A 26,684-nucleotide genomic window follows, 5' to 3' on the forward strand; every position below is an offset into this window, starting at 1 on the left:
CACTTGAACTTAAGTATAATGTCTGCAAAGCATGCTGGGATTTTTTAAAAAAAACCTTCAATGACAGAACAGCACCACAGAAATAATTTTTGAACACAATAACACAAGGCCAACAATTCATGACTATAAAAATTAGTATACGGAAACACACCTACTACAAAAACAAAAGATTCTGCTGCACAGATAAATACCAACAACCCATATTTTCCCTGAAAAAATTACTTAATCATAATTGTAATTTGTGTCACTTTGTAGATTTGTGGGCCTATTTTACATTCCATTTAAAGGGTGTTCGATTTGAGCTCTGGACAGCATTTCAACAGTGAAACAGAGTGTTAGCCTAGTGGGGGAAAATACAACATATAGAACAAATAAATAAGTATGAAGTAACATTATAGTGATATTTGCAAGCTCCAGCAGCTAACATCAGTCTATGAACATAAATATTACAGCTATAGACAGAGGGGGTACATTTAAAAAAGCATTCAATCCATCCATCCATTTTCTATACTGCTTATCCTACAGGGTCACAGTGAACCTGGAGCCTATCCCAGGGACCATCAAGGACCCTGTACGGGGTGCCAATCCATCACAGGGCACAATCACACACCCATTCATACACTAAAGACACTCTGGACATGCCAGTCAGCCTACCATGCATGTCTTAACTGGGGGACGAAACAGGAGTACCAAGAGGAAACCCCCGCAGCACGGGGAGAACATGCAAACTCCGCACACACCAAAGGGCAGCGGCAAGAATCAAACCCCCAACCCTGGCAGTGTGAAGCGAACTTGCAAACGACTAAGCCACTGTGCGCCCTGTAGCACTAAATAATTTTAATTGGAAATACACGTTATCTGGAAGCCTAAAACTATATTGTATTATGAATAAGAAAAAAGATATCAACGTATCAGTCAAAAGCGTATTTGTATAATACTGAATAAAGTATAATGTGTAATGAAATGGTGTAATTCAAAGCACATGATTTTTAAATTATGGCCTTGAATGTTGAAAAATAGCTCAAACAAACAAACAAACAAACAGAAAATAAATAAATAAATAAATAAATAAATAAATAAATAAATAAGTGTGGGTGCACAGGGGCTTGGTGGTTAACACATTCGCCTCACACCTCCAGGGTTGCGGGTTCGATTCCCGCCACAGTCCTGTGTGTGTGTGTGAGTTTGCATGTTCTCCCCATGCTTCAGGAGTTTCCTCAGGCTACTCCGGTTTCCTCCCCTAGTCCAAAGACATGCATGGTAGGCTGACTGGCGTATCCAAAGTGTCCGTAGTGTATGAATGGGTGTGTGTATGTGTGATTGTGCCATGTGATGATTTGACACCCTGTTCAGAGTGTACACCGCCTTGTGTCCCATGCTCCCTGGGATAGGCTCCAGGTTCCCCTCGACCCAGTAGGATAATCGGTATAGAAAATGGATGAATAAATACGTGTTTTGTCCATTATAGTTTTTCAGCAAGGCTTTGTAGAACTATTGCTGCTGTAATATAATTAACCAGCAGATGGCGCTGTGGAAAATATGACCATATTGTTTAACCAGTGTTAAAAAGTGAAGAAGTCGCTTTAACGTTAATGGGATATAAGCTCACTCAGTGATAAGTGCAACAGTTAGCAAGATAAACGGAGAAACTGTCATCAAGATAAACCCTGTTACTGCTCATTGAGGTAAATGTAGCTAACTTGTACAGTCCAGGATATTACATTCCAAAGGATATTAAGTTAATTATCTGGCCACAATGTCACGGTGTTATGTGTTTTTGAACGAGCTAAATATATGCAGTAGAACAACAACAACAAATAATTGTTAACCCTCTGTTGTTTCAGTTGAAAGGTATTTAAGTGGTTCTCATTCTGCCTGGTCTGTGGGAGAAATTCAAGACCTTCACTACGTCCCAATTCGCCTACTGTCCGTACTAAATAGTATCCGAGATTACAGTTGGTGTGTCCCAAATGGGAGTGTATCTAAATGAGTATCCCAAAGTTACCCGGATGGTCTACTACTTCCGGTAGATTTTCGAATCCGTGGACACTTTTTCAGCTAACGTTGCCCAAATACAAGGACACATTTTTAGAGAGGTGTAAATGAAATGTGAAAAAAAGGAATCAAGGAAACGATAAATTAAACGATATACTGAAGACACCAGTTGGTTAAGTTTAGCAAGTGGAAATGTCCCCCATTCGTCCATTATGCATTTCTTCATCTGCGCAACTGTCCGGGTCTTCGTTCCCTTATTTTGTGCTTCATAATGTGCCACACAATCTCAATCGGAGACAGGTCAGGACTGCAGGGAGGCCATGCTAGCACCCACACACTTTGCTTACGCATATGCTGCTCCAAAAGGTGTACATGTCTTTCTGCATTAATGATGCCTTCACAGATGTGCAATTACCCATGCCATGGGCACTGACACATCCCCATACCATGACAGACGCTGGCTTTTGGACCTGACGCTGATAACAGCTTGGATGGTCCTTTTCCTCTTTGGCCTGGAGAACACGACGTTTTGTCCAAAATCTATTTGAAATGTTGACTCGTCGGACCACAAAACACAATTCGACTGTGCTACTGTCCGTCTCAGCTGAGACAGAGCCCTGTGATGTCTGCGGTGATTATTGGGAATAATGGTGATTAGTGATTTGTTAATGGGAACAATGTGGTGATTGGTTATTGGGAACAACGGGGTGATTGGTTATTGAGAACAATAGGGGTTGGTTATTGGGAAAAATGGGGATCTGTGATTGGTTATTGTGAACAATGGGGATCGGTGATTGGTTGTTGGGAACAATGCGGAGCGGTGATTGGTTGTTGGGAACAATGCGGTGCTGTGATTGGTTGTTGGAACAATGCGGAGCAGTGATTGGTTGTTGGGAACAATGCGGAGCGGTGATTGGTTGTTGGGAACAATGCGGAGCGGTGATTGGTTGTTGGGAACAATGCGGAGCGGTGATTGGTTGTTGGGAACAATGCGGAGCGGTGATTGGTTGTTGGGAACAATGCGGAGCGGTGATTGGTTGTTGGGAACAATGCGGAGCGGCGATTGGGAACGATGGGGATCGGTGATTGGTTGTTGGAAACAATGGGGATCGGTGATTGGTTATTGGGAACAATGGGGATCGGTGATTGGTTATTGGGAACAATGGGGATCGGTGATTGGTTATTGGGAACAATGGGGATCGGTTATTGGGAACAGTGGGGATCTGTGATTGGTTATTGGGAACAATGGGGATCGGTGATTTGGTTATTGGGAACAAAGGGAATGCAGGACCGCTACTAACGGTCAAAAAGTCCCTAGATTTGTCGATATGATCCTTTTTAAATCAATTCACTAAAGGAGTCTAAAAAGCCAACAAACCAAATCAAACCTAGTGCCAAAGTCACTAAATTGCCAAGACTGCTTAAGACTAGTCTGGAATTAGCCCAATGGTCAAAAAAATGTTTTTTTGATCAAATGGTTAAAACCTTTTCAAATCCAAAACATATCAAATAGGTTATTCACTTTCTGAGTCCATTTCAAACAGGTAAACCTCAGACCTAGCAAACCTGACAAATCATTTAGAGGAATTACAAACATTACAAGAGCCATGATTCATTTGTTTCATTTTTTAATTCTGTTTTAATCACAATGAAAAATGTAACAATATGTACAATCAAGATTATATCGATTTCACTATGTTTAGTAAATGCACAGTTTGATATGAGTCCTGTCTGTTAAGGATGTCTCGAGAGCAGTTGGTGGTTCAGCAGGCCAGGAAGGCTTTTCAAACAGGGAGATCTAAACCGCTGGCTTTCAGAATACAGCAGCTGAAAAACCTACAGTGTTTCATTTCTGAAAGACAAAACGACATCACTGATGCTCTCAAGAAGGACCTGCGCAAGGTGACTTGGAATAGACAATAAAACTTTTAAGCTGCTGGATATATCCGTTTGTTGTAAGTGTTCTTTTGCTTTGTGTAGAGCGAGAATGGAACACTGCTGTATGAGATCTTCGGCCTTGAGGGAGAGATCAAGCTGGCCCTGAGCAAACTGGCAGAGTGGGCAGCTCCTCGTCCTGTGGCTAAAAATCTCATCACCGCTTTGGATGAAGTTTACATCCAGCCAGAACCTCTCGGGGTGGTACTTATTATCGGCGCTTGGAATTATCCGATAGCTGTGACGCTACAGCCGCTTGTAGGAGCCATCGCTGCTGGTAAAGTATCTGAGCTGACAGTTTAACAGTTGTGCTAATGAGGTAGAATTCTACTGTTTGTAGAAGAGATAATGTAATTCTTCATGTTCACCAACTGGACAGATGCTGTTGCTGGACAAATCAAGTGGACTGACAAAAGTACGGTTTAAATACCCAGTAGTGTATTTCTCCTCTCATGATGTCTTCCGTATATTCTTTTCTATAGGTAATGCAGCAGTAGTGAAGCCATCAGAGGTCAGCTCTCACACTGCCAAAGTCATGGAACTCCTGCATATGTACTTGGACCCGGTAAAACCTTTTACAGTGCTATTACTACAGTACCTGCATGTCAATAATATTACTACATCCGTCCTACAGGGGGTCCAAAAGTCTGAGGGCACTAGTGAAAATGCTTCTATTTTGCGTCCTTTTCTAATTGAATACAGCAGTTTTCATTTCAAATGATGATATTGACGACAACAACTCGAGTGAAAAGTCGAAGCTTTTGAAATATTTAAATGAATCTCTTGAGTTTCTTAGCTCTCGAGCTGGCATGGACTCCACAAGTTTGTGCAAACCCTTATGATCCATTTTAGATCAAATCCATCGGCGTGACCTCTGAACACGTTTCAGTAGAAGAGCTTAGGCACGAGTGAAAGTCTGACCTTTTGTACAAAGCAGTTAACATGGTCAGTATCACACACTTGCTTATACTTAAATAGGGATCTAGAAATGATCGAGTTTTCAATATCAAATATTCAAGATATTGAACATTTTCTTTCCTTGTTTTAAAAATTTAGTGAGTTCTATAACCTTAATAAATAAATAAATAAAATCACAGGAAAAAAAACCTCAAAGTGGTCTCAGACTTCCTAATATTCATAATATCATGCTTCCCCATATCATGCTGCATACATATACAGAACTGCGTAAATTAAAATAGATTGGCCATAAATGTCCTTGATTTCAACTAAAACACGCATTAATACTTTAAGGAGATGTACCACGTGGTGACTGGAGGAGTTCCTGAAACCCAGGAGTTGCTGAAGCAGCGTTTCGATCACGTCTTCTACACAGGAAACAGCACAGTGGGGAAACTGGTGATGGAAGCAGCCGCACACCACCTCACACCAGTCACCCTGGAGCTGGGGGGGAAAAGTCCCTGCTATATTGATAAAGGCTGTGACCTCCGAATAGCCTGCCGGTGAGCTTTACGCATCATAAGTTATCGAGGAGTCATGGAAAAATGTGTGTCATTAAGATTTCAGGTCAAGGTCTGTGATAAGTGAGATAAGTAAACACACACCAGCCTTTACTGTTCCGCACTTAACTCTTTCTCACAGTACACTGAAATCCACTTATTGGACATTTTTCAACCAGCATTAAAGCTGCAGTATGGCACTTTTTTTTTGTTAAAAATGAACAAACATCAAGTATTGAGCAAGTACATAAAAATTCAGTGTTCAAACCTGTCTCCTGACCTTACCCCACTTCTCAACGCTAAGCTTATATGATGATAATGATTTAATCTGATTATCATCAATGATTATCATTATATGAATCTTATATGATGATAATGATTTATTATTTGAGCCGTTGGGTCGGATTTTGGGGGAAACGTCAATTTGACGTCGTTCGCCTTCACATGGTTACGTCATATCCGTAAACAGAATGAAGAAGAGCCGGCTACTATATCGCGTGTGCGGGTGCTGAGGATGGTGGTGTGTTTGTAGCTTGTTCTTATAACTGTTGCTTAGAATTTAAACTTGTCACCTAGATAATAGATAATCGAAATATATAAAAGGCAAACTCACAAAGGAAGAGTGATTGTCTTAACAGCGCTGATTTTTCCGTGCTTCTCTTACATGCTTATGTTTCCATGTTCTCAGCCGCATCACATGGGGGAAGTATGTTAACTGTGGTCAGACCTGCATAGCCCCTGATTATATCCTTTGTGAACCTTGCATCCAAGACAAAGTGGTGGACGAGATTAGAAAATGCATTCAGGTTAGTACATACAGTATCATTTTACAGATACCTGTTGGTTTATGTTTGGACGTAACTCTTATTTAACACACCGTGTTCGGCAGTGGGCGGATGAGAGCCCGGGACAAGCAGATTTCGTGTTTGGGTTATTTGGTTGTAGTTGCCCAATGATCAAGTCGGTTTCAAGTTCACTTTATTGTCATTTCAACCTTATACAGCTGGTTCAGTACACTGAAACAAAACAACGTTCCTCCAGGACCATGGTGCTACATAAAACAACACACTAACCACATGAGACGACAAAGAACTAATGAGATGTACACATTTTTACATAAAGTGCACATGCAAACGTGTGCTGCTAACACAGAACAGTGCAATACTACTAAAACAGCACAACAGGCACAGTCAGTGACGGTGTAGCGCCGTCCAGTACACAGTTTTAGTGTGGAAGTGTTCGATATAACAGGTAGTGCAGAAGATACGTGCCAAAGAGTAACAATATAACTAAAAAATTATATAAATATAAACATATGACTTGATATGGACATAGCAGTTATTACGGTAGCAGCCAAGTCAAGTGTATAATAGTAATAATAATAATAATAATAACCTTTATTTTATAGAGCACCTTTAAAAGTAGCTTCTCAAAGCGCTGTACACAAAATAAGCAGTACACAGAAAAAAATTGTTATAAAAGTTAATAAGAATAACAGCAAGAATAATAACAAATATAATAAAAGTAGACATCAGCAAGTCAAATGCAAGTGTAAAAAAGTTAAGTTTTAAGTTGAGCTTTAAAAAGGTCTGAGCTTCCCTAAGTTCAATAGGAAGAGAGTTCCAATGTATAATAGTAACAAGAAATTGATATATTTTTTATGATATTTTTTCTAAATACATTCGCAGCCAAAATGCAGTAGAGTCCATGCAGAAATGTGCAAATATTGCAGTGGAGTCAATGCAGGCTCAGGTTCGGTTTAATAACCAGTAAAAGAGGAAAAAAACCTACTCCTTATTGACTTTTGCTTCATTATATAGGTTAAAACATAATGCGTTTAATGAACTTGCTGTAACTACTGAGCATGCTACATGTTCTGAATCCTGTTGCATTACACACATCGACCGAGACGCAATCTGGCTGGAGGTAGAGCGGGGTTTACTAGGTGGATCAAATAGCGTACATGGGCGACAAACAAACTTTTCAGAATCTAGAACATGAATAATGTAAAAAGATGAATCTGAGCAAAATGAAGTGCAGTGTCAAAGTGTTATGCTTAGTAGTCAAGTAGTCACAGTTAAACATATTGAGAGAGAATAAAGATGATAGCCAGAAATAAATGATGTATTTTATGTGCGATGCGAGGACTGAACACCACAGCTTACACCCACAATGTTGGCCATTCACTTGACTTTTTGTTGAGCACAAAAACACTATGATCATTAAAAACTTTGTTAGAAGAGGATAATGCACATATACAAATCTGTACCACTTTTTAACTGTCAAGCCAGGCAACCAAAAAATGCACACTGGGGCTTTTACTTAGACTACCGGTCAAAAGTTTAGAGATTGAAATGTTTCTCATGATCTTAAAAACCTTTTGATCTGAAGGTGGATGATTAAATGTGTCAAATCGGTGTTGTAGACAAAAATATAATCGTGCCGACATATTCATTTCTTTCATTAGAAAACTAACATTTTATTTACAAATAAATTTTTTAAAAATGGATGACTTGGAGCGAAATATTCTGAAAAGCAGTGTGAACTCCTTTAATACTGTTTAAAAAGCATCTCAGGGAAATTCCTCAAGAAATCGATCGACAAAATGCCAAGAATACATTTCTGGAAATTCTAGGAATACTTTGAAGATGCTAAAATATTAAATTATTTTGATTTATTTTAGATTTTTATCACAACATAATTTCCATAGTTCCATTTGTGTTACTCCAGAGTTTTGACTTTATGATTATTCTAAAATGTGGAAAAATACAAATAAAGAATGAGTGTGACTAAACGTTTGATAGTGTACATGGTGGGCTTGCTGATAAAGTTTTGTTTTTTTTTTTGTGGCAGGAATTTTATACAAACGATCCTAAGACCTTCACAGACTATGGACGCATCATCAACCAGCGGCATTTCAAGAGGATAATGGCTCTCATGGAGGGCAGCACAGTGGCTATCGGGGGAGGACATGATGAATCCCAGTGCTACATTGGTGAAAAATCTACAAATAAATCATTGTGGAGAAACTAGACTGTTTTGGCAAAACATTGCTATGTTCACAGCACTAATTTTAACTTTGCACCTCAGCTCCCACTGTCCTAAAAGATGTAACGCCAGAATCAAAGGTGATGCAGGATGAGATCTTTGGGCCTGTACTGCCCATCGTCCCTGTGAATGGACTGAACGAAGCCATCCAGTTCATTAATGAAAGAGAGAAGCCTTTGGCGATATACGTCTTCTCTTCCAGTAAGAAGGTAAATGAACTCAGCGGTACTAAATAAGTAGCACGGCGGTTATACTTCTACTGTATCCTTCAGGCGTAACGCTGACATTTCATTACTAAGGTAATAAAGAAGATGATGCTGGAAACGTCCAGCGGAGCACTATTAGCCAACGACTGCCTTGTTCAGTATACCATCAGTGACTTGCCTTTTGGTGGTGTTGGTAAGTATTCATGCTTATGCGCCATTTGACAGTTTTGAGTTGTTTTTCTTTCTCTCTTTTTGAATAGAAAACCAAACCCCATCGGTTTTGCCTTTTTTGAAAAAACCCAACAGGTAACAGTGGGACTGGTCGCTACCATGGCAAATACACGTTCGATCAGTTGAGTCACCTGCGCAGCTGCCTCATTAAAAATCTGAACATGGAATGGCTCAACCTGATCCGCTACCCACCTCACACGGCCGAGAAACTACGTTGGGCCCAAATGCTCCTCACCAAGCAGGTGAACATGAAACGCTGGCGACAGTTGGCGCAGGTTGCTATGCTCGCAGCGCTGGCAGCTTTTGTGGTGCAGGTATGCTTAACCTTCCTTCCCTACTCCCTGATTCCTTCCCCTGTCCGTCCCTAAAGAAAATAAAAATACCTGCATGTGTTGTCAAGTCAAATTGATTTGTCTCACATTTAAAACAACATAAGTGTTGACCAAAGTGCTGCACCTGAGTCATAATAGGAAATGCATTAAAGGTGTTTTCACACTTAATTCGTTTGAGCCGTCCAAATGCTCTCGGAGCAGTTTAGCTTGTATATGTGAACAATCCAAGTGATCTCGGGCCCTCCTAAAAGGACCCAAAAGCGAACCGTATTGAGACCACCTCCAGAGGTTTTGTGGGTCCGTTTGTGGTTTGATTTCTTCTTGATATGTGAAAGCAACGAGGTCCCGATCCGCTTTGCGTTTCATTCCGACATGTGTACCTGGAGGATTGCCGTACCTGCAGCCATGTTCTGTCACTGCTGAAAACAACGCCAAACTTTTCACCATGTCAGGTCACAGTGGTTGTGCGGTCTCAGGAGGTTTCACGTGATGTCATCACAATACGCATTCAGCCAAAGCCCTCTTCGATTCACATGCCTCGAACATGAGTACAGCTAAAAGTCTTTTACCAGCAAACCTCACTGTGAAAGACTGCGCAAAACAATTTTGTGCAATTGCAGTTTCACCAAACGAGTAGTTTTCCACCAAACCCCCACAGCAGAATCAAGCATTTTTGGTCTAAACAATCACAAAAAAAACACCACAAAATCCTGTAAGGACTGTTTTTTTTTGTTTGTTTGTTTGTTTATTTGTTTTTTTAAAAAGAAATTCCCTGATGCGTTGCATCCTGTTTTCACAAAACAGAAATCTTCAGTGAAAACTCTTACAGAGTGAGTGGCCACGTGGGAAAATTCTCCACACTGAGTCTCTGTCCATTTGAAAGGGATTCACTGAGCTGGTCAAACACCCCCCACCCCCTTTCCTCAGCTAAACAGACCAAAGAGAATGAACAATGGGAAAATTACTGTCTAGGCATGACTAATTTTCTCTTTTGTGGCCAGAAGTCTTATGCTGTAATTACATCGGTGGGGGAAGGACGGGAAAAACGGTCAAACTAGGTTTTCTGTAAAACTTACGAAATGCTTCTACTGGTGGTACATTGTTTTATTTTGTTTCCTGTCAATGTGGGTCACGTGCTGCGTGAACTGATTTTAATGTTGTGTGTTTTGCAGAGGTTCTTGCGGTAAGGTGGCTGAAAAGGAACACCAACAGTCCCATCCAGGCTTCTCTGGAAACTTTTTGGAAACTCTGGAAACTCTTTACTGTAGAATTAATAATAAAGAGCAAACGTGTAGTAGAACTTTACTTTGTAAACTGTGATCGGAAACAAAAAAAGAACAGTGGGAAAATAGCAACCATAGCAACTTTATCTGAATGTAAATCAAACAAGCATTAACTACTTCTATTATGCAATTATACACTATAATATAAGTATCTTATACAGGGTGTCCCAAAAGTCTCCATATATAGGGGACTATGTCTGCCAGCACCACATAAGTTGTGCCTTCATCAGTGGATGTTTGTGGATGTTCGTGGATGGCCAATACTTCCAGTCTTTTTAAATTTGTTAATAAGTTTAGTGACATTAACAAGCTTGCAGCAGCTTCCCAATCCAGCAATGAGAATGTTTTCAATACGTTCTTTTGTCAAAGGCATTCATACAGGCTATTTGGGGGGAAATATATGTATGTATGTATGTATGTGTGTGTATATATGTATATGTATATATATATATATATATATATATATATATATATATATATATATATATATATATATATATATATATATATATATATAATGTGTGTATGTATATGTGTATATGTATATGTGTATATATATATATATATATATATATATATGTATATATGTATATGTATGTATGTATGTATGTATGTATGTATGTATGAAAAGTTTTGGAAGACATTCTGCTAAAAAAAATATTAATTTCCCCAATGTATGGAGACTTTTAGGACACCCTGTATAAATATCTTGTAACTGGATTACATTTTTTCATATCCCTTTTGGGGGGGGAAAACCCTTATAATAGATTTAAAAAGCTGTTACAATGTGTATTTTATAATAAAATTTTTTGGTAGGCACTGGGGATATAGTAATTGTTACAAATGTTCAGGATATGTTCCTTATAATGTGTGTATTCGATGTAAAATATCCTTTCATCATCAGTCAGAATTCTTTGGAAAATAAGCTAAACTGTACAGTATTTAGAAACTCCAGGCTTGGCTTCAGTTTCCTTGTTAAACTCTGTACTGAATGTAATTCATGTTATATCCAGGGTAATTTGACACTTTTCTTAAGGAAGGTATGGACGGTACGTTATTATTCATTTTATAAGAAGAATTATATAATCAGCTGTTCAATAAATCATCTAATTCGCCCTACGTGTTACTTTGGACTTTGAGGTGTAAAGGGCAATTCACTCTGTGTTCATTTAGTATCTTGTGTGTAAAATGTAGGTCAAGTAATACAAAGTGTTGCGCTTTCTTTCTAGCAAAATAAAACTCATCTGGTGTGTAATTATTAGGGTTGTTGTGTGCACTTTGTAAGTTTGGACAGTGTAATTGATGTGTTGATTTATTCAGTATCAGTTACAGTAAGGGCTTTGTGTGAGATGCACCTCCCTCTGTGCAGCACTCAATAAATACTGCTGTGTACTGCTCTGTCAGGGTTTTCTAACCCACCCTGGTGCCTTTTGTTCTCTCTGTAACACTAACCCTTACAGATAGTCATATGAAAACGGTAAGTAAAGCTTGTTTCTTTCTGTTTTTTTTTTTTTTTTTTTTTCAAAAAAACCAAGCAGGTTTTAGATAACTAAATGCATTGTGTTTAGCTGACAGTACATATACAGTACTGAATATGTACTGTAACTTTTATCTAATGTTGTTTTTTGATTAGGATGCAAACTCCTAAGCAATTTCTTAAATTAAAAAAATAAAACATTTAAGATTTGGTACATTATTATTCGTCGTTTTCATATGCCTGAAAATGAGCTAGATGTTGGTCTATAGGTCAGATTTTAACCAGTATTTTCATTTATTTATTTGACATGCTTCTTTTTTCTTTTTTTTTTTTTTTTTTTTAACTAATATGATTAGGAGAAGCAGAAATGGAGAAACAGGTGGTGGATATAGCCAGGAGAGCCTTTAACACGGGTAGGTCCAGAGTCCTGCAGTACAGAGTGGAGCAGCTCCGAGCTTTACTGCGGCTCATTAGACAGAAACAGGAGGACATCAGTGTTGCTCTCACACATGACCTGCACAGGGTAAGAGCTGTACAGTGCATTGAGTTTCTTATAAATACCACAGTACTGCCCTAGGCTGGAAAGGGAAAAAGGTTTGTGAGTTTAACATTGAATACTTTGCACTCCTAGGGGGGAGGGGGGGGGGCCTACTATCTACAGAGTTCCTTGTCGCGGGGTTGGTAGTGCTATTTTTTGTACTTTTAATATGTATTTCCTTTCACTTGGAAATGTGGTTATAGTTTACCATTAAAAAGATTTAAGCCTTATTGGACCATAATTACCTTTTAAGGTAAAGATTTTTAAGGTATGGTGTACCATGATCAGCCTTAACATTAAAACTATCTGCCTAATATTGTGGGGGTATTCCTTGTGCCGCCAAAACAGCTCTGACCCATCGAGGCATGGACTCCACAAAACTTCTGAAGGCCACCTTCTCCATCGCTCCATGGTCCAGTTCTGATGCTCATGTGTCCATTGTAGGCGCTTTCGGTGGTGGACAGGGGTCAGTCTGCGGCTACGCAGCCACATACGCAGCAAGCTGTGATGCTCTGTGTGTTCTGACTCCTTTCTATCATAGCCAGCATTAACTATGTCAGCAATTTGTACCAAAGTAGCTCTTCTGTGGGATCCGAACAAACTGGTTAGCCTTCGCTCCGCAGGTGCTTCAGTGAGCCTTGGACAGCCATGACGCTGTTGCCAGTTCACTGACTTTCCTTCATTGGACCACTTTTTGTAGGTACTAACCACTGCATACCAAGAACACCCCACAAGACCTGTTGCCAGTTCACTGACTTTCCTTCATTGGACCACTTTTTGTAGGTACTAACCACTGCATACCGAGAACACCCCACAAGACCTGCTGTTTTGGAGATGCTCTGACCCAGTCGTCTAGCCATCACAATTTGGCTCTTGTCAAAGTCACTCGGATTCTTACACTTGCTCATTTTTCCTGCATCAACACATCAACTTTGAGAACTGACTGTTCACTTGCTGCCTAATATATCCCACACCTTGACATGTTCCATTGTTATGAGATAATCAATGTTATTCACATCACCTCTCAGTGAGTGGTTTTAATGTTATGGCTGATCGGGGTATATACAACTTTTTAAGTAAAGGGTACATACTAAAGGTACAAAAAAGATGTGCATTTGAGGATAACATCCCAGCACCAATTAATGGTACTGTACAGTTTTGTACCTTTTTTTTGTTGTTGTTGCAAGAATTAGAATGCTTTTTTAAGGAAAATTATTTAATCTCATACAACAGTGGATCTCAATGTAGAGTACAAGGTACTGTAGAGGTGTGCATTGGATTTGGATCCCAACAAAAAAAAGTCACCAGAGCAGTCGATTTCCCTCTGATGCAAGCAGGAGAGAGCGGTCAGATTTGTAGCTCACAGGGCAAGAGTGTATATGGTGCTCACCCACCACTCCATAACATATTTGCTGCTTTTATTCAGTCATCTTCTGTACCTGGTCAGGGTCACTGGTCTAAATCACTAATTTGTTTATATTTTGGCAAATAGCACCAACAAAGTTTGTCAGATATGGTTCTCAAAGTGTGGTCCAGGGACCTCCAGTCAGAGTCAAACCTAGATTATGTGGGAACCCCAGGCAAAATAAATGCATGGGGCCCTTCTGACAGATTTTTGTTGTTATGTCTTCATGTTACACAGATATAATAATACAATGCACATTTAAACGTAGACAATACACGTCTACCAGAACGTAACGTGTTTACTTTTTACAGCTTCATGGTGTGTTTTGCAAATAGGAAATCAAACCACAGCAAATAACCTTCAACTATTTACAGTACATTGTCACCTTATAAACGCTGCTTATGAGCCTTAACTAAAGTGAATGCTGCATTATTTTAAGATGAAAATTTCTGATTATTTAAATGATCAGACCTCTTGAGCCCTCTCAGAATGCAGGGCCATAGGCAATTGCCTGCTCTGTAGCTACGCCTCTGCCTCCATGGGTGTGGCCATGAACAACATTATAAACGGAAGTCGAAAACCTTTTCAGCTGGCAGAGCCATAAAAGCCAAAAAGAGGTATGATCTTTGACATGTGGAGTACTCCTGTTTTAGTCACATTATCGAAGTCTATTATAGACACGTATACACCTTAATCACACTATCAATGTCGTGTGGGAGTTTTCACCGCATTTTGCGACAGGATGCGTACGCACACGGCATTGCTCAACCGTTTGACGGCAAACAAGAGAGCACGGCTGCATCCGAAACCACGTACTTACCTACTACAGTATATAATAGGTGAAATACTTGTATGTCCATGCATGGTTTAATGCATCTTATATGAATGGAAATATTTATGCAAATACTTAATCGTATGTCAGGAAATGTATTAAATGGAGAAAATGAACTATGTTCTGTCCTTTTGGCTGCAGAATGAGTTCAACACACCGCTTTTGGAGCTCATTGGGCTTGAGAATGAAATCAAGCTGGCTGAACGTGAACTGAGTGACTGGACAAGACCTCAGCCTGTTCAAAAAAACCTCCTCACCCTGACAGATGATGTTTTTATTAAAGCTGAACCTTTGGGTGTGGTGCTGATCATTGGAGCCTGGAACTATCCATGGGGTCTTACCCTGGGGCCGCTCATTGGTGCAATCGCAGCAGGTACAATACAACAGCTAGGGATTAGGAGCTGTCATACTTCTGTTCCTCAATGTTTTAACTAACTACATATCATTGTCTTCGTTTCACTGTTGTTACTGAACAATTCATTGTAGCCACTGAATTATATGCCTTAAGATGATGATGATAAACTGGGACTTTAGGGGTTAATTAAAAACTGTAAATGAACTGTCATCATTTTTTGCATAGTACTGTAAAATTCACTCTCATTAAACGCCCATTCACTCTGAAACTTCTCTTTGGAAGGCAATGCTGCTGTGGTGAAACCTTCAGAACTGAGTAAGAATTCAGCCAGCCTACTGAAAGAACTGCTTCCTCAGTATTTGGATCAGGTCTGTGAGTTCCAGTGAGTTTTCATTTTGATGGGGTGGATAAATCATAAATCCATTAACTAGCGCACCAGGCAAGTGAAAGTACTCTAATGTGCTTGTCCAGTATCACAGTTTGGTTTGACCAGAAACCTTTCTGACAAGTTTTAACATTGTAGCTAATATAGGGTGCGTGTCAGTCAACTCCCTAGCTCCCTAGGTCATGAATCAGTATATTGTGTCCACGAGTTTGGGCACTGGGAAAGACCCTGGCTCACTGCACATTGGGACACTGATGACTCTGAATGAATGAATTTCTGGCGACATGACTACGTACTCGCGCTGTAAAACGTCACCTCTGGCATTTATCAACAACAGGCAGGGCCGATATCTGTCTGACATTATACATCATATCAATTAGCTAGCTTAATCACTCGTTTCTGTCACGGGACTTCAAGCAGGATCGTAGGCAAGCTAGTGGATTTTTTTAAATCATTAGTTGTCAGACTCAAACAAGCCGTATATAGAACTTCAAATAAAGTTCAAAATCACTAATGGATTGAGGCAGCCCTTAAAATGGCCGTCTCCTTGATCATTTCCCTGACTACTGAACTAGGGACTCATTGATTTAGACGCACCATAATATAATGTTATAAAGTGTGGTGAGGTAGTTCGCTAGTTAAGTGTGTTGATGTTTTCAGTGTAGAATATAACTCATTATCCTTTGTCTATGGATAATGTGTGTGGCCCAAGTTGTTGGCCAATGATTCGCTATGATCCGTGGTGTTCACATTGCACGTAAAAGATATTATATTAATCAAGTTGGGCTAGCATATTTCTTTTTTCCTGAATGTTTAACCTCAGAGTAGTTGTCCTAGCAAGTGACTTATATGATGACTTTACACAAAAGAAATACTGCATGAGTAAGAGTGCAGTTATACTGAATATCGGCACTGCTGTGATTCAGTGTAGGCACGACGCCAGAGCCCTGCTGATATTCAGTATAAGAGCACGACTGCAAGTGTGATATTGCTTTTATACAAAAGTTTTATAAAGAAGACAGTTAATATTGAGATTTCGGAAACAATATGCCCAAATTAGTTGTTTATTTTTTCTCTGCAAACAAAAATAGATCCCAAAGAAGCCACTCTCACTTTACATCCCGTCACTTTATATGCTGGCTAGCTAGCTCACAATGATTTGTACATTCGTGTTGAAGGTGCATCCGGTGAAACTGGCTTCCCTTCTTTCATGAAAAATATATCGTTTGCAATGTCTGCTCGTGATGTCACTAACTCTACTGAAGTAATTTTCTGTGGCGAACACAGACAAGCAGAGCTATACATGCACAGTGAGACATCCCAGTTTGGTTATACTAAATATAAGCACTCTTGGAACCCCACTTGTGTGATCCAATTAGTGGACCGGAACTGACTATTGACTTTATATTGGTTGGTTTTGTCGTACCTGCATGTTGTCCATGCATTATCGATTAATCTGATTCTGATTCAGAATGAGTAGCACACTATAGTTACAGCATTGAGGAGCATCACACCACTGTCAAGCCAATTTTATTTAAATAAGCATTACCAAACAAGTATTTTGTCAAACAGAAATCAATAGAAATAGAAAGTCAATAGAAATGAAAGCTGCAAGCAGCCATGAACAGGCTTTCGCACCCTGGTGCATGTTGGGGCTGCTCTGCCAGAGGAACATCGCCATTCCATTTTTTAGCACTTCTGTGTTATCACAATGTAAAACATGTAAATTCCTGTTGCCAGCCAGTGGTGCTATGACTGTAACTGAATATTGCCATGTAAATGGTAAATGGTCTGCACTTATATAGTGCTTTTATCCAAAGCGCTTTACACTGTGTCTCATTCACCCATTCACACACACACACACACACTCAGATGTGGTAGAGCTGCCATGCAAGGTGCTAACTTGCAATCGGGAACAACTTGGGGTTCAGTGTCTTTCCCAAGGAAACTTTGGCATGTGGGGTCACGTGGGCCGGGAATTGAACCGCCAACCCTATGATTAGTGGACAACCCACTCTACCACCTGAGCTACAGCCACTCCTGCCATGTAGATGCCTTCAGGCCAGGATTTGTGACAAACAAGGGAAGTTTGGTGGAGATTGAACATTGTATGTCTGAGTTTGTGTAAAACACGTCAGTTCCTGTTGCCAGTAGGTGGCACTATGATTATGTGGCACTATGACTAAATATTGGCATGTCGACGTCTTCAGGCCAGGACTGTTATCAAACGTGAAGTTTGGGGTGGATTGGACATTGTATGTATAAGCTATAACAACTTCCTGTTTCATGGTGAAACATAGAATTTTGTCAGCCCACCACAGCCACACCACGCAGTGAAAACTCAAAAGCTTTGCAATTTATCATCGCCAGGGCCTTTAGATTAGACTGACCAAAGTCAGTTTGAAAAATCAAAATGGCTGACTTCCTGTTTGGTTTAGGACACGTGTGCAAAGTTTTTAAATCTATTTAGGCCCTCAAAAATGTGATTCATTTCGGAAAAGAACGCAGAAGAATAATAAACAGAGCAGATAGGGTCCTCACACTATCAGTACGCGGGCCATAATTAAGTTCGGTGGTTGTTGAACAAGAGAAGAAAAAAAACGGTGACCGCTAGCCAACTACACCTACTTGTCCTCTTGGCAACTATGAATACAAACTAATAGCCAGAAGATGAAATTATCTTGACCTGACTGCCTCAGGCTTGGGATTTGTCCATGCTCACCTTACTGTGAGATAGGAGAGACTCCCAAACCATCATTTTACTGGTCCATCTTTGTGTTTGTGCTCAGTTCTTAGTTATGAACCTACATAAGCATGACTGTGGTGTAATATAATGATTGTTTGAATCTTTAAGGAGATGTACCACGTGGTGACTGGAGGAGTGCCTGAAACCCAGGAGTTGCTGAAGCAGCGTTTCGATCACGTCTTCTACACAGGAAACAGCACAGTGGGGAAACTGGTGATGGAAGCAGCCGCACACCACCTCACACCAGTCACCCTGGAGCTGGGGGGGAAAAGTCCCTGCTATATTGATCAGAACTGTGACCTTGCAGTTGCTTGCCGGTAACGCATTGTTTACAAGCTCTTACACAGACTGCAATCATTATTACCTTAAGTTAGGTTACAGTATGCCATATACATTCATTTTGTCGGTTTACAATCACTGACTGTAGTCCATCTGTTGACGTACACAGGGTGTTAAAGGTGCTTTATGAAAGGCAGGCACCCTTGAAGGAGAAACCCATTATACTTATAGACAGCACTAGTGTTAACTAGAGGTCAACCAATAGAGGATTTTACAGAAAACAAAGTTACAGAAAACAAAGCTGCCGATAACCGATTATTCAAAATTGAAACTGAACGAAAACATAAAGTTCAGCAATATTTTATTTTGAGTGTTATTACAAAAATAAACAGTATTTACTGTACCATGAAAATGTACAGTACTTTTTAAAAGTATAATATATATATATATATATATATATATATATATATATATATATATATATAAAACTATTAGTAAATATTAAAATAATTAAAAGATATACATCCAAACTGAACCAAAAAGTAGCAAAAATAGAGACATCCAGAATTAATTTTAAAAAACCCATCTCAAATAACACTACAAAATTGTCAGCGATCGTTTTTATTTCGCCTCTAGAGGCCGCTCTCGTCCTGTATAGTGACAGCGGACACTTTTCAGCCACTCCAGCATTTTTTTTTGTGGACTGTGGATTTTTGCAAAACCCAATCAATCCGTCAACCTCTAGTGTTAACTGTAAACCATGAATATGTGGTGTCCTGCAAGCCTAATTAGAGTGATGAATATTTTGGTCTTTTACAATTTGATTATTCCAATAAAATGAAATCAATTCTAACGTTTATAAACATTTATTGATTCACATATACCTATTCCTTGGTTAGATTTTCCAAAACATTTGACTGACAGTAAAATGCTGTATGTGTAGTATTGTGGCTCCATCTACTTTCCATATTCACTTAAAATGAGCTCTTTTTGTCTCCAGTCGAATCACCTGGGGGAAGTTTGCTAACTGTGGCCAGACGTGCATCGCACCAGACTACATTCTCTGTAACTCCAGCATCCAGAACAGACTGATCGAAGGGATTCGCCAGACATTACAGGTTTGTTCTCTGATATATATTTTTTCATATCGGAAATCATATTGTTATTTACATGGGAATAGTGCGCTTGAATATAAAGATTGTAAATGTTCCAGTGTCTGTGCTAAATCCAGGAGTTCTACGGTGAGAACCCAAAAAGCTCTCCAGATTACGGCCGCATCATCAACCAGAATCACTTTGAGCGCGTGCTGGCCCTGATGGAGGGGTGCAGTGTGGCTGTGGGGGGAGAGAGCGATAAATCACAGTGTTATATTGGTATGAGAATGACTTGTGATAAAATATAATGTGTTGGTTCAATCGGTAGATTAGTAGATTGTTCCTTGATGGATTTGTATACAGTATTAGTGTGTGTGTGTGTGTGTGTGTGTTTCCTGGTCTCTGCCAGCTCCTACCGTTCTGAAGGATGTTTTGCCTCACGCCAGGATAATGCAGGAAGAGATCTTTGGACCCGTGCTGCCAATCATCACTGTCGGTGATCTCAATGAGGCCATTTGCTTCATTAATGATAGAGAAAAACCTTTGGCTCTTTATATCTTTTCTTCAGATAAGAAGGTATTTTATTTTGAGCTGCTGATAATATTGAACTGTATAATGTGAAGTATGTCTAGTAGAAACAATTTTTTTTTATACTTTTAATTTCAGGGGGTTCGCCCTATTATCCCTATTTCTTTTTCCTTTCCGTTTAGGTGATCAAGCGAATGCTGAGTGAGACATCTAGTGGAGGAGTGGTCGTTAATGATGTAATGATCCACTACACAATCAGCTCCTTACCCTTCGGGGGAGTAGGTACGTCAGCCTGTTAGAAATCCAAGCTTGTTAATTGTGCATAAACATATCAACACGCTCAAGCATGTGTAACGTATATGAGTATATGAAACAATCAACAAAAATACAAAGCGGTATAAAATTGTCTCTACAAATGTGTTTTAATTTTATCATTCTGTATTAGGCATCATGATCAGGGCTCAGAAAAAGAGTAAACAAATCATCTCTTTGCTCTGAGCAGAACCAGAATTTGACTTTTTGTGGTCTATTCTAAACTAGTTTTAAAAAATGAAGAAACGGTCCATTCATTTCCTTTTACATAGGCTGTATGAAGGCCTAGTATAATAACAAAGTAGGTTATACAGTGGATATAAACATATAACATATCAATATATACAGTGGATATAAACCTATAACATATACAGTAGATATAAACCTATAACATATACAGTAGATATAAACCTATAACATATACAGTAGATATAAACCTATAACATATATACAGTGGATATAAACATATATACAGTAGATATAAACCTATAGCATATATACAGTGGATATAAACCTATAACATATACAGTAGATATAAACCTATAACATATATACAGTGGATATAAACATATAACATATACAGTGGATATAAAAAGTCTACACACCCCTGTTAAAATGGCAGTTTTTTTGTGATGTCAAAAAAACAACTTAGTTTAAGTTGAATCGTGTCAGAACCCTTTTCACCTTTATTGTGAAATTGCAACATATATCATAGTGACAAACACCCAGAAATGTTATAGGGGGAAAAAGAAAACTAAAGTAGTATAGGGGTCTCAATACTTTCTGAATCCCCTGTATATAATTTTAGCTGGCTTAAAGCCCATCCCTTATCTCATGAGTGCAGCAGAACAACAAACAGGCCTGATTATCTATCTAATGCATACTTTAAGGTCATGAGGTTTTATGCTGAGAAAAGTCTACTAGTATGTCTTTGTCTTCATTCTTCAAATACATTTGTGCACAATATAGTTTCTATAGTTTCCGTTCAGTTTCACAAATTCAAAATGTGCATAAAAGAAGTGAAGACCATTTCTCTCTCTCTCTCTCTCTCTCTCTCACTCTCTCTCTTTCTCTCCCCCAGGAAACAGTGGGATGGGCAGATACCATGGCAAGCACACATTTGACCAGCTTAGTCATAAACGTGCTTGCCTCATCAAGTCCTTGGGAATGGAAAGTCTGAACAAAGCACGCTACCCTCCACAAACATCGTCCCGTCTGCGCAGAGCCCGCTTCTTCATGCGGAGCCGCTTATGCAGCTGTACTCATCTCACCTGCGTCTGGGCCATCATCTCCACCATGCTGGCCTTGGGTCTGCTCATCGCCTTACTGGTCGTCCTGCTCAAGGTTAGCCATCCTTTCTCTCCATCAGCATCAAACACTTATTTTTAAAACAATAATAAAGGTTTTGAATCGGTTGTATTATTAAATAAAGGTCAAATTTAACCCCCATTACATGGCCTCATGTAATCAGTAATCAAGAAAATAATCTCCTTTTAATCTCTTTACTTTTATTTCATTTTTTATTACTCTGTCTTATCAGATGATGTTGCACCTATGTACTGTTCACCTATTCATTCCAAACTTTAGAATACTTTCATATGATTTGATACACAATAAATACAGTCACAACAAGCTATTTTAACAGCTATAATAATCTTTTAAATAAGCTTTCACCTTACATATCATTCCTAAATCAAGGATCTAATGTACAGTTCTCACCCAAGTATTCACCCCCAATTATTAGTTCTCATTCTGTTGCTTAAAAAAGTCAGACATAATGCTAAACTAAAGTGTTTTGATGTCTACAGAAACTACAAATGATTTTAAAAAAAAAATTAATTGATATTCACCTCCTTTAATTGGACATCCTGCACACTCTGTGTGTGTGTGTGTGTGTGTGTGTGTGTGTGTGTGTGTGTGTGTGTGTGTGTGTGTATGTGTGAGCGAGAGAGAGAGAGAGAGAGGAATTGAATCGCATATAAATGCTATATTAAGGTAAAACATTATTAAGTGCTTGATTTCACAATAAATAAAACTGTTGATTCAGCCAGTGCTGCTGTTGTGTTGCCTTTTTTTTTTATGACGTTTGGAGAATGTTAGAAAAATATTGGATTGAAATCTCCAGCATTGTAAGCGCAATTGTAACGAAAGTTTAAAAATTTAAAAAAAAAAAAAAAAGTACAGCACATATAATTTTGTTTTTGTTTTTTTCGTTTTAAATGTACATTTCGGTTTCGGTTTTCAGACAAGTATATCCAGAATTTTCGGTTTCGGCCAAAAATTTTCATTTCTGTGCATCAGTAGTTACAGAGCTCTATACAGAGCTTTCTAGACATCAACATCCTCTTTGACACTTCACAGTAACTTCAGCCACTTCTGAGAAGCGCCAAGATTAAATCGCACCTGGAGTTTGCTAGCAGGCATCTGACAAAACCTGAAACAACATTTATAAGTCAAAATGATATATTTGGCCTGAAGGCAAAGCATGAAATACACACGTAACACCATCGTGTAGGCAGCATGATGTCCTTTGATGGCAGGAGGAATTGGAAAGCTTGTTTTGTTTTATTATTATTTTTGAATGTGTTGAATCTTTTGTGTTCTGAGGGGTGAAATATGGGGGGAAAGTTGAAAGGGGGCAAATACTTTTTGGAGATGCTAATAATATTTATAATGCGTGTTTTTCATTTTGTTTTTACACACAGGGTATTGTGATTTGAAGACTCTGACCATCATGCCTAAAGATTTACACCTCAAGACAAGATGCTGCAGTTATGAATTGAAGCAAAGCCTGACAAATAGTATTTAAACTATAGTCTGTTGTAATTTTTTTGTGTGTACATGTCCCGGCTGTATTTTTCATTGTGTTTTGTTTGTTTTTAAACCCTGTGTGGTTTATAGAGTGTGCATGATTGCAGACTCTTTCAGCAGCTGAAATGCCAGCAGGACAAACACAGACTTGTCTATAGCGTTACCCGAATTTCCCGAGCACAGGACAGGGAATTGGAATCCCCAGTGTTTTTGGATAAGCCGTTTTCCCTGTTCAGTGAAGCAAGCAACAAAGAGCTTGTTCTTTATGCTTTATGCTTTGATGCTCAAGCACTGAGAATCTGAAGGATTTGGCATTGTTGAACACTGGCACAAATCTGCCACCGGGTGGCGTAATGTCATTACAGTATAACATGAGCTCATCTATTTTTAGTATTAATCTCAATTCCAGTTGGAAGTAACCTCGTCGTTATCATCCGTAATTATGATATTCATCCGAAAGTTCATTTTAAAAAATGTTATTTCGAATATTATTCACGATGTAATAACACTGCACCCATACTGACTCTTGAATTAGAGCCTTTTTTTTTTTCTTTTTTTTTGGCTACTGGTCTTTTGGAGGGGCTGTGAATGTCTTAAGAACTAATGAAAATCTTCTTTACATTTCTGGTTTAGATTTAATTCAAGAAAGACCTTTGACTGACTGGGGGGTTTTCGTCACCACGCTCGAGTCCAAATATTTCAAATCCAATACACATTGTTCTTCTCAAGTATCATCTGGGTTTACGTTCCACATTCTCTATACCACACACTGGGAATAGACATATTTTACTCCTGGATGTGTATATGTGCTTCTTCATGTTCTGTATTTCATCAGGTCGCAATTCTGCCATGACTCTAGCGGACCCCGAGGCAGTGACCCAACTGTGGTACAGCTTTACTCTCGTGTACTTCAGGGAGTTCATGCATTCCAGCTCAAGCTCAGAGCTGTACAGGAGTGTCTGTTTACTTTGGATTACATTCCAAGTGTGGCTTACAATCTTAAAGTGCTACAACTCCACTGACGCTTTCAGAATTTATTATTATTATTATTATTATTATTATTATTATTAATTTTTTTGCCTTTTTATTTTTGTTGAACTTACTGTATGTTGTCATTGTTCTTTTTGTTTTTGTTTGTATCTAATGATTCAGAGCATTGTAATTTAGCTCAGCTTTGTGAAGCAGGATGCAGATATAGGTCGACACAGAGTTGAGCTTTTAATTCTGTGCACTTGAAACAAAAAAAAAAACAAAACGAGAAAACGATGTGTCCGAGATATAGATACAGAGCTCTCAGAGGTTTTACACGTACAACGCGCACAGTCATAACAGGGCTGACAGATGTGACAGAAGAAGGAAAAAAAGAGAAAATAGAACTGGTAACTTCCCTGGGTGTCAGTATAGCATAAATATGAACAGGACACACACACAAAAGGTATCCATCCATCCATTTTCCATACCACTTTTCCTACACAGGGTCATGTGGGAGCCTGGAGTCTATCCCAGGAGACAGGGGACATCCTGGACGGGGTGCCAATACATCACAGGGCACAATCACACACGCATTCAAACAGTTCAGACAATTTGGAAATGGCAGTCGTCCTACAACGCAAAATTTTTGGACTGGGGAGGAAACCGGAGTACCCAAAAGAAAGCCCAGAAGCATGGGGAGAACATGCAAACTCTGTGCACACACACAGGGCAGAGGCCGGATTCAAACCCTTAAACCCAGAGGTGTAAAGGCAAACGTGCTAATCATAAAGTCTCTGTATACAATAACAAATTAAACTTTGTTAATAGTGGGTTGTGATTTCTAGCACTGTGACAAAATTAAAAAATGGCAGATCCCTTGGCTGTGCTTCTCAGATCCTGCTTTGAGAACCATAACACTGGACTACCTCGAGTTAAAAGGAAAGAAACTCTTCTCACAATGTCTTGCAAAAACACCGCAATCTTCAATCTTATTATTTTTTTCTTCTTGTATATAAAGCATAACACCTAATCTCAGTCTCTGTTGAAGTTATTACAATCCTACAGAGAAGCTTCTTTTGCGGCCAGTTGGTTTTCTCTGGATGGCCGTTATCTATCCTCTCATCTTGTTCTTTTTGCAACAAAAAAAAAAAAACCCGTCTTACAGCTCCAGTGTCGCAGTTTCCATGACTACATATTAACCCTGCTAACCTTGGCACGCACAGCATTTATGAATGTGTGTGTGCTCGCTAAGTGACTGTACCTCCCACTCTAGGCCCCCGCGTCTCTCTCTCTCTCCCTCTCCGCTACACACACCTTCCTCTCAGCTTCCCATGTGGTTCTGCTCTGTCTTCCGAATTCTCTCCTCCTACTGCCTATAAACAGAGCTGGGTAAATTACTGAGGAAGTGTAATCCTGTACTGATTATGAATTACACTACTAAGGATGTAATCAGTAATGTGATCTTTTTGTTTACTTAAATGCAATCTAATCAGATTATGTACCGGATTGGTTTTGGAATGGTTTTATTCGATTAAATGATGCTTCTGTGTAAAATAAACTTGTTTTATATCACAATTCTGTTGAATGCTTGATTCTGATTGGTCAGAAGCTGTTGATTCATTTTCTACAACAGCAGCTCTGACGATAGTTTATAGTAATAATCTCATTCGCTTGTAGTAACAATTTACACAGGGACTTTTTTGCTGGATGATTCACACAAAATGTAAATGTTTAAAATGTGGATAAACGTTCATACGGTGACGTTTTCTGTGAGGAGATGTTTACTTATCGCACTTGGAAGGAGTCTCCAGTGTCAGCACTTTGTAACGGGTGAAGTTTTAACTATAGGTTTTTCAACATGGGAAATTCTTCAGGACAGAATGCTTTGCTGTTTCTTTGTAATTTTTTGTATGATTACCTTCAAGAGCAAGAAAAAAAAGGGAAATGCTGCAAGTGGTTAACATACCTGCCTCGCACCTCCAGGGTTGTGGGTTCGAATCCCGCCTCTGCCCTATGTGCATGGAGCTTGCATGTTCTCCCTGGGCTTAGGGGGTTTCCTCCGGGTTCTCCCCCTGTCCAAAGACATGCATCGTAGACTGATTGGCATCTCTAAATTGTCTTTAGTGAGTGAACGTGTGTGTGATTGTGCCCTGCCATGGGATGGCACACCGTCCAGGGTGTCTCCTGCCTTGTGCCCCAAGTTCCATAGGATAGGCTCCAGACTCCCCGTGACCCTGTGTAGGATAAGCATTGTGGAAAATATATGGATGGATAAACAAATAAAAAGTATGGTACGTCTTTAATGAATTAAAACGTTGTAAGCATTAGCAAATTGCTGTTGTATAAGAGGAATAAAATACTTCAAGACCTATGGTTATTGAAAAAGAATCAACGCCACACCGTCATCGATTATTTGATTTCATCCCTTATTTCCTTACTAGTAGAAAAAACTTGTATCTCATA

The 26,684-nt window shown here is 39.2% G+C and overlaps 2 protein-coding genes across 3 annotated transcripts; both read left to right on the plus strand.

Moving 5' to 3' along the window:
- Window positions 1-1,562: 1,562 nt before the first annotated feature.
- Window positions 1,563-11,746, plus strand: aldh3a2a (aldehyde dehydrogenase 3 family, member A2a). Its single transcript, XM_017490300.3, has 11 exons — window positions 1,563-1,685; window positions 3,735-3,897; window positions 3,976-4,207; window positions 4,413-4,495; window positions 5,182-5,390; window positions 6,076-6,193; window positions 8,241-8,382; window positions 8,478-8,644; window positions 8,735-8,834; window positions 8,948-9,186; window positions 10,377-11,746. The coding sequence occupies exons 2-11, from the start codon at window positions 3,736-3,738 to the stop codon at window positions 10,389-10,391; spliced, it is 1,467 nt and encodes a 488-aa protein (XP_017345789.1). The 5' UTR covers window positions 1,563-1,685; window position 3,735; the 3' UTR covers window positions 10,392-11,746.
- A 103-nt stretch (window positions 11,747-11,849) lies between these two features.
- On the plus strand, window positions 11,850-25,097 carry aldh3a1 (aldehyde dehydrogenase 3 family, member A1). 2 transcript variants are annotated; one of them, XM_017490299.3, is made up of 11 exons: window positions 11,850-11,964; window positions 12,321-12,487; window positions 14,881-15,112; window positions 15,377-15,462; window positions 18,334-18,542; window positions 19,505-19,622; window positions 19,736-19,877; window positions 20,008-20,174; window positions 20,309-20,408; window positions 21,520-21,782; window positions 23,144-25,097. In XM_017490299.3, exons 2-11 carry the CDS (start codon window positions 12,332-12,334, stop codon window positions 23,156-23,158), a joined length of 1,488 nt encoding a protein of 495 aa, XP_017345788.1. In that variant the 5' UTR covers window positions 11,850-11,964; window positions 12,321-12,331; the 3' UTR covers window positions 23,159-25,097. The 2 variants fall into 2 exon arrangements, with proteins under 2 accessions (XP_017345788.1, XP_053543539.1); XM_053687564.1 differs by lacking the exons at window positions 11,850-11,964; window positions 12,321-12,487; window positions 14,881-15,112 and having other exon boundaries at window positions 15,377-15,476.
- The last annotated feature ends 1,587 nt before the right edge of the window (window positions 25,098-26,684 follow it).

The sequence above is a fragment of the Ictalurus punctatus genome, chromosome 17 (genome assembly GCF_001660625.3).
Source record: "Ictalurus punctatus breed USDA103 chromosome 17, Coco_2.0, whole genome shotgun sequence".
NCBI lineage: Eukaryota > Metazoa > Chordata > Actinopteri > Siluriformes > Ictaluridae > Ictalurus > Ictalurus punctatus.

Excerpts from the sequence above, each read along its gene's own strand:
- aldh3a1 (XM_017490299.3), top strand. The coding sequence starts at position 12,332 with ATGGAGAAACAGGTGGTGGATATAGCCAGGAGAGCCTTTAACACGGGT. Across the intron at positions 15,113-15,376 it reads CATTGGTGCAATCGCAGCAG|GCAATGCTGCTGTGGTGAAA; the intron begins GTACAATACAAC and ends TCTCTTTGGAAG. Across the intron at positions 19,878-20,007 it reads TAAATCACAGTGTTATATTG|CTCCTACCGTTCTGAAGGAT; the intron begins GTATGAGAATGA and ends GGTCTCTGCCAG.
- aldh3a2a (XM_017490300.3), top strand. The coding sequence starts at position 3,736 with ATGTCTCGAGAGCAGTTGGTGGTTCAGCAGGCCAGGAAGGCTTTTCAA. Across the intron at positions 8,383-8,477 it reads TGAATCCCAGTGCTACATTG|CTCCCACTGTCCTAAAAGAT; the intron begins GTGAAAAATCTA and ends TTTGCACCTCAG. Across the intron at positions 8,835-8,947 it reads CTTGCCTTTTGGTGGTGTTG|GTAACAGTGGGACTGGTCGC; the intron begins GTAAGTATTCAT and ends AAAACCCAACAG.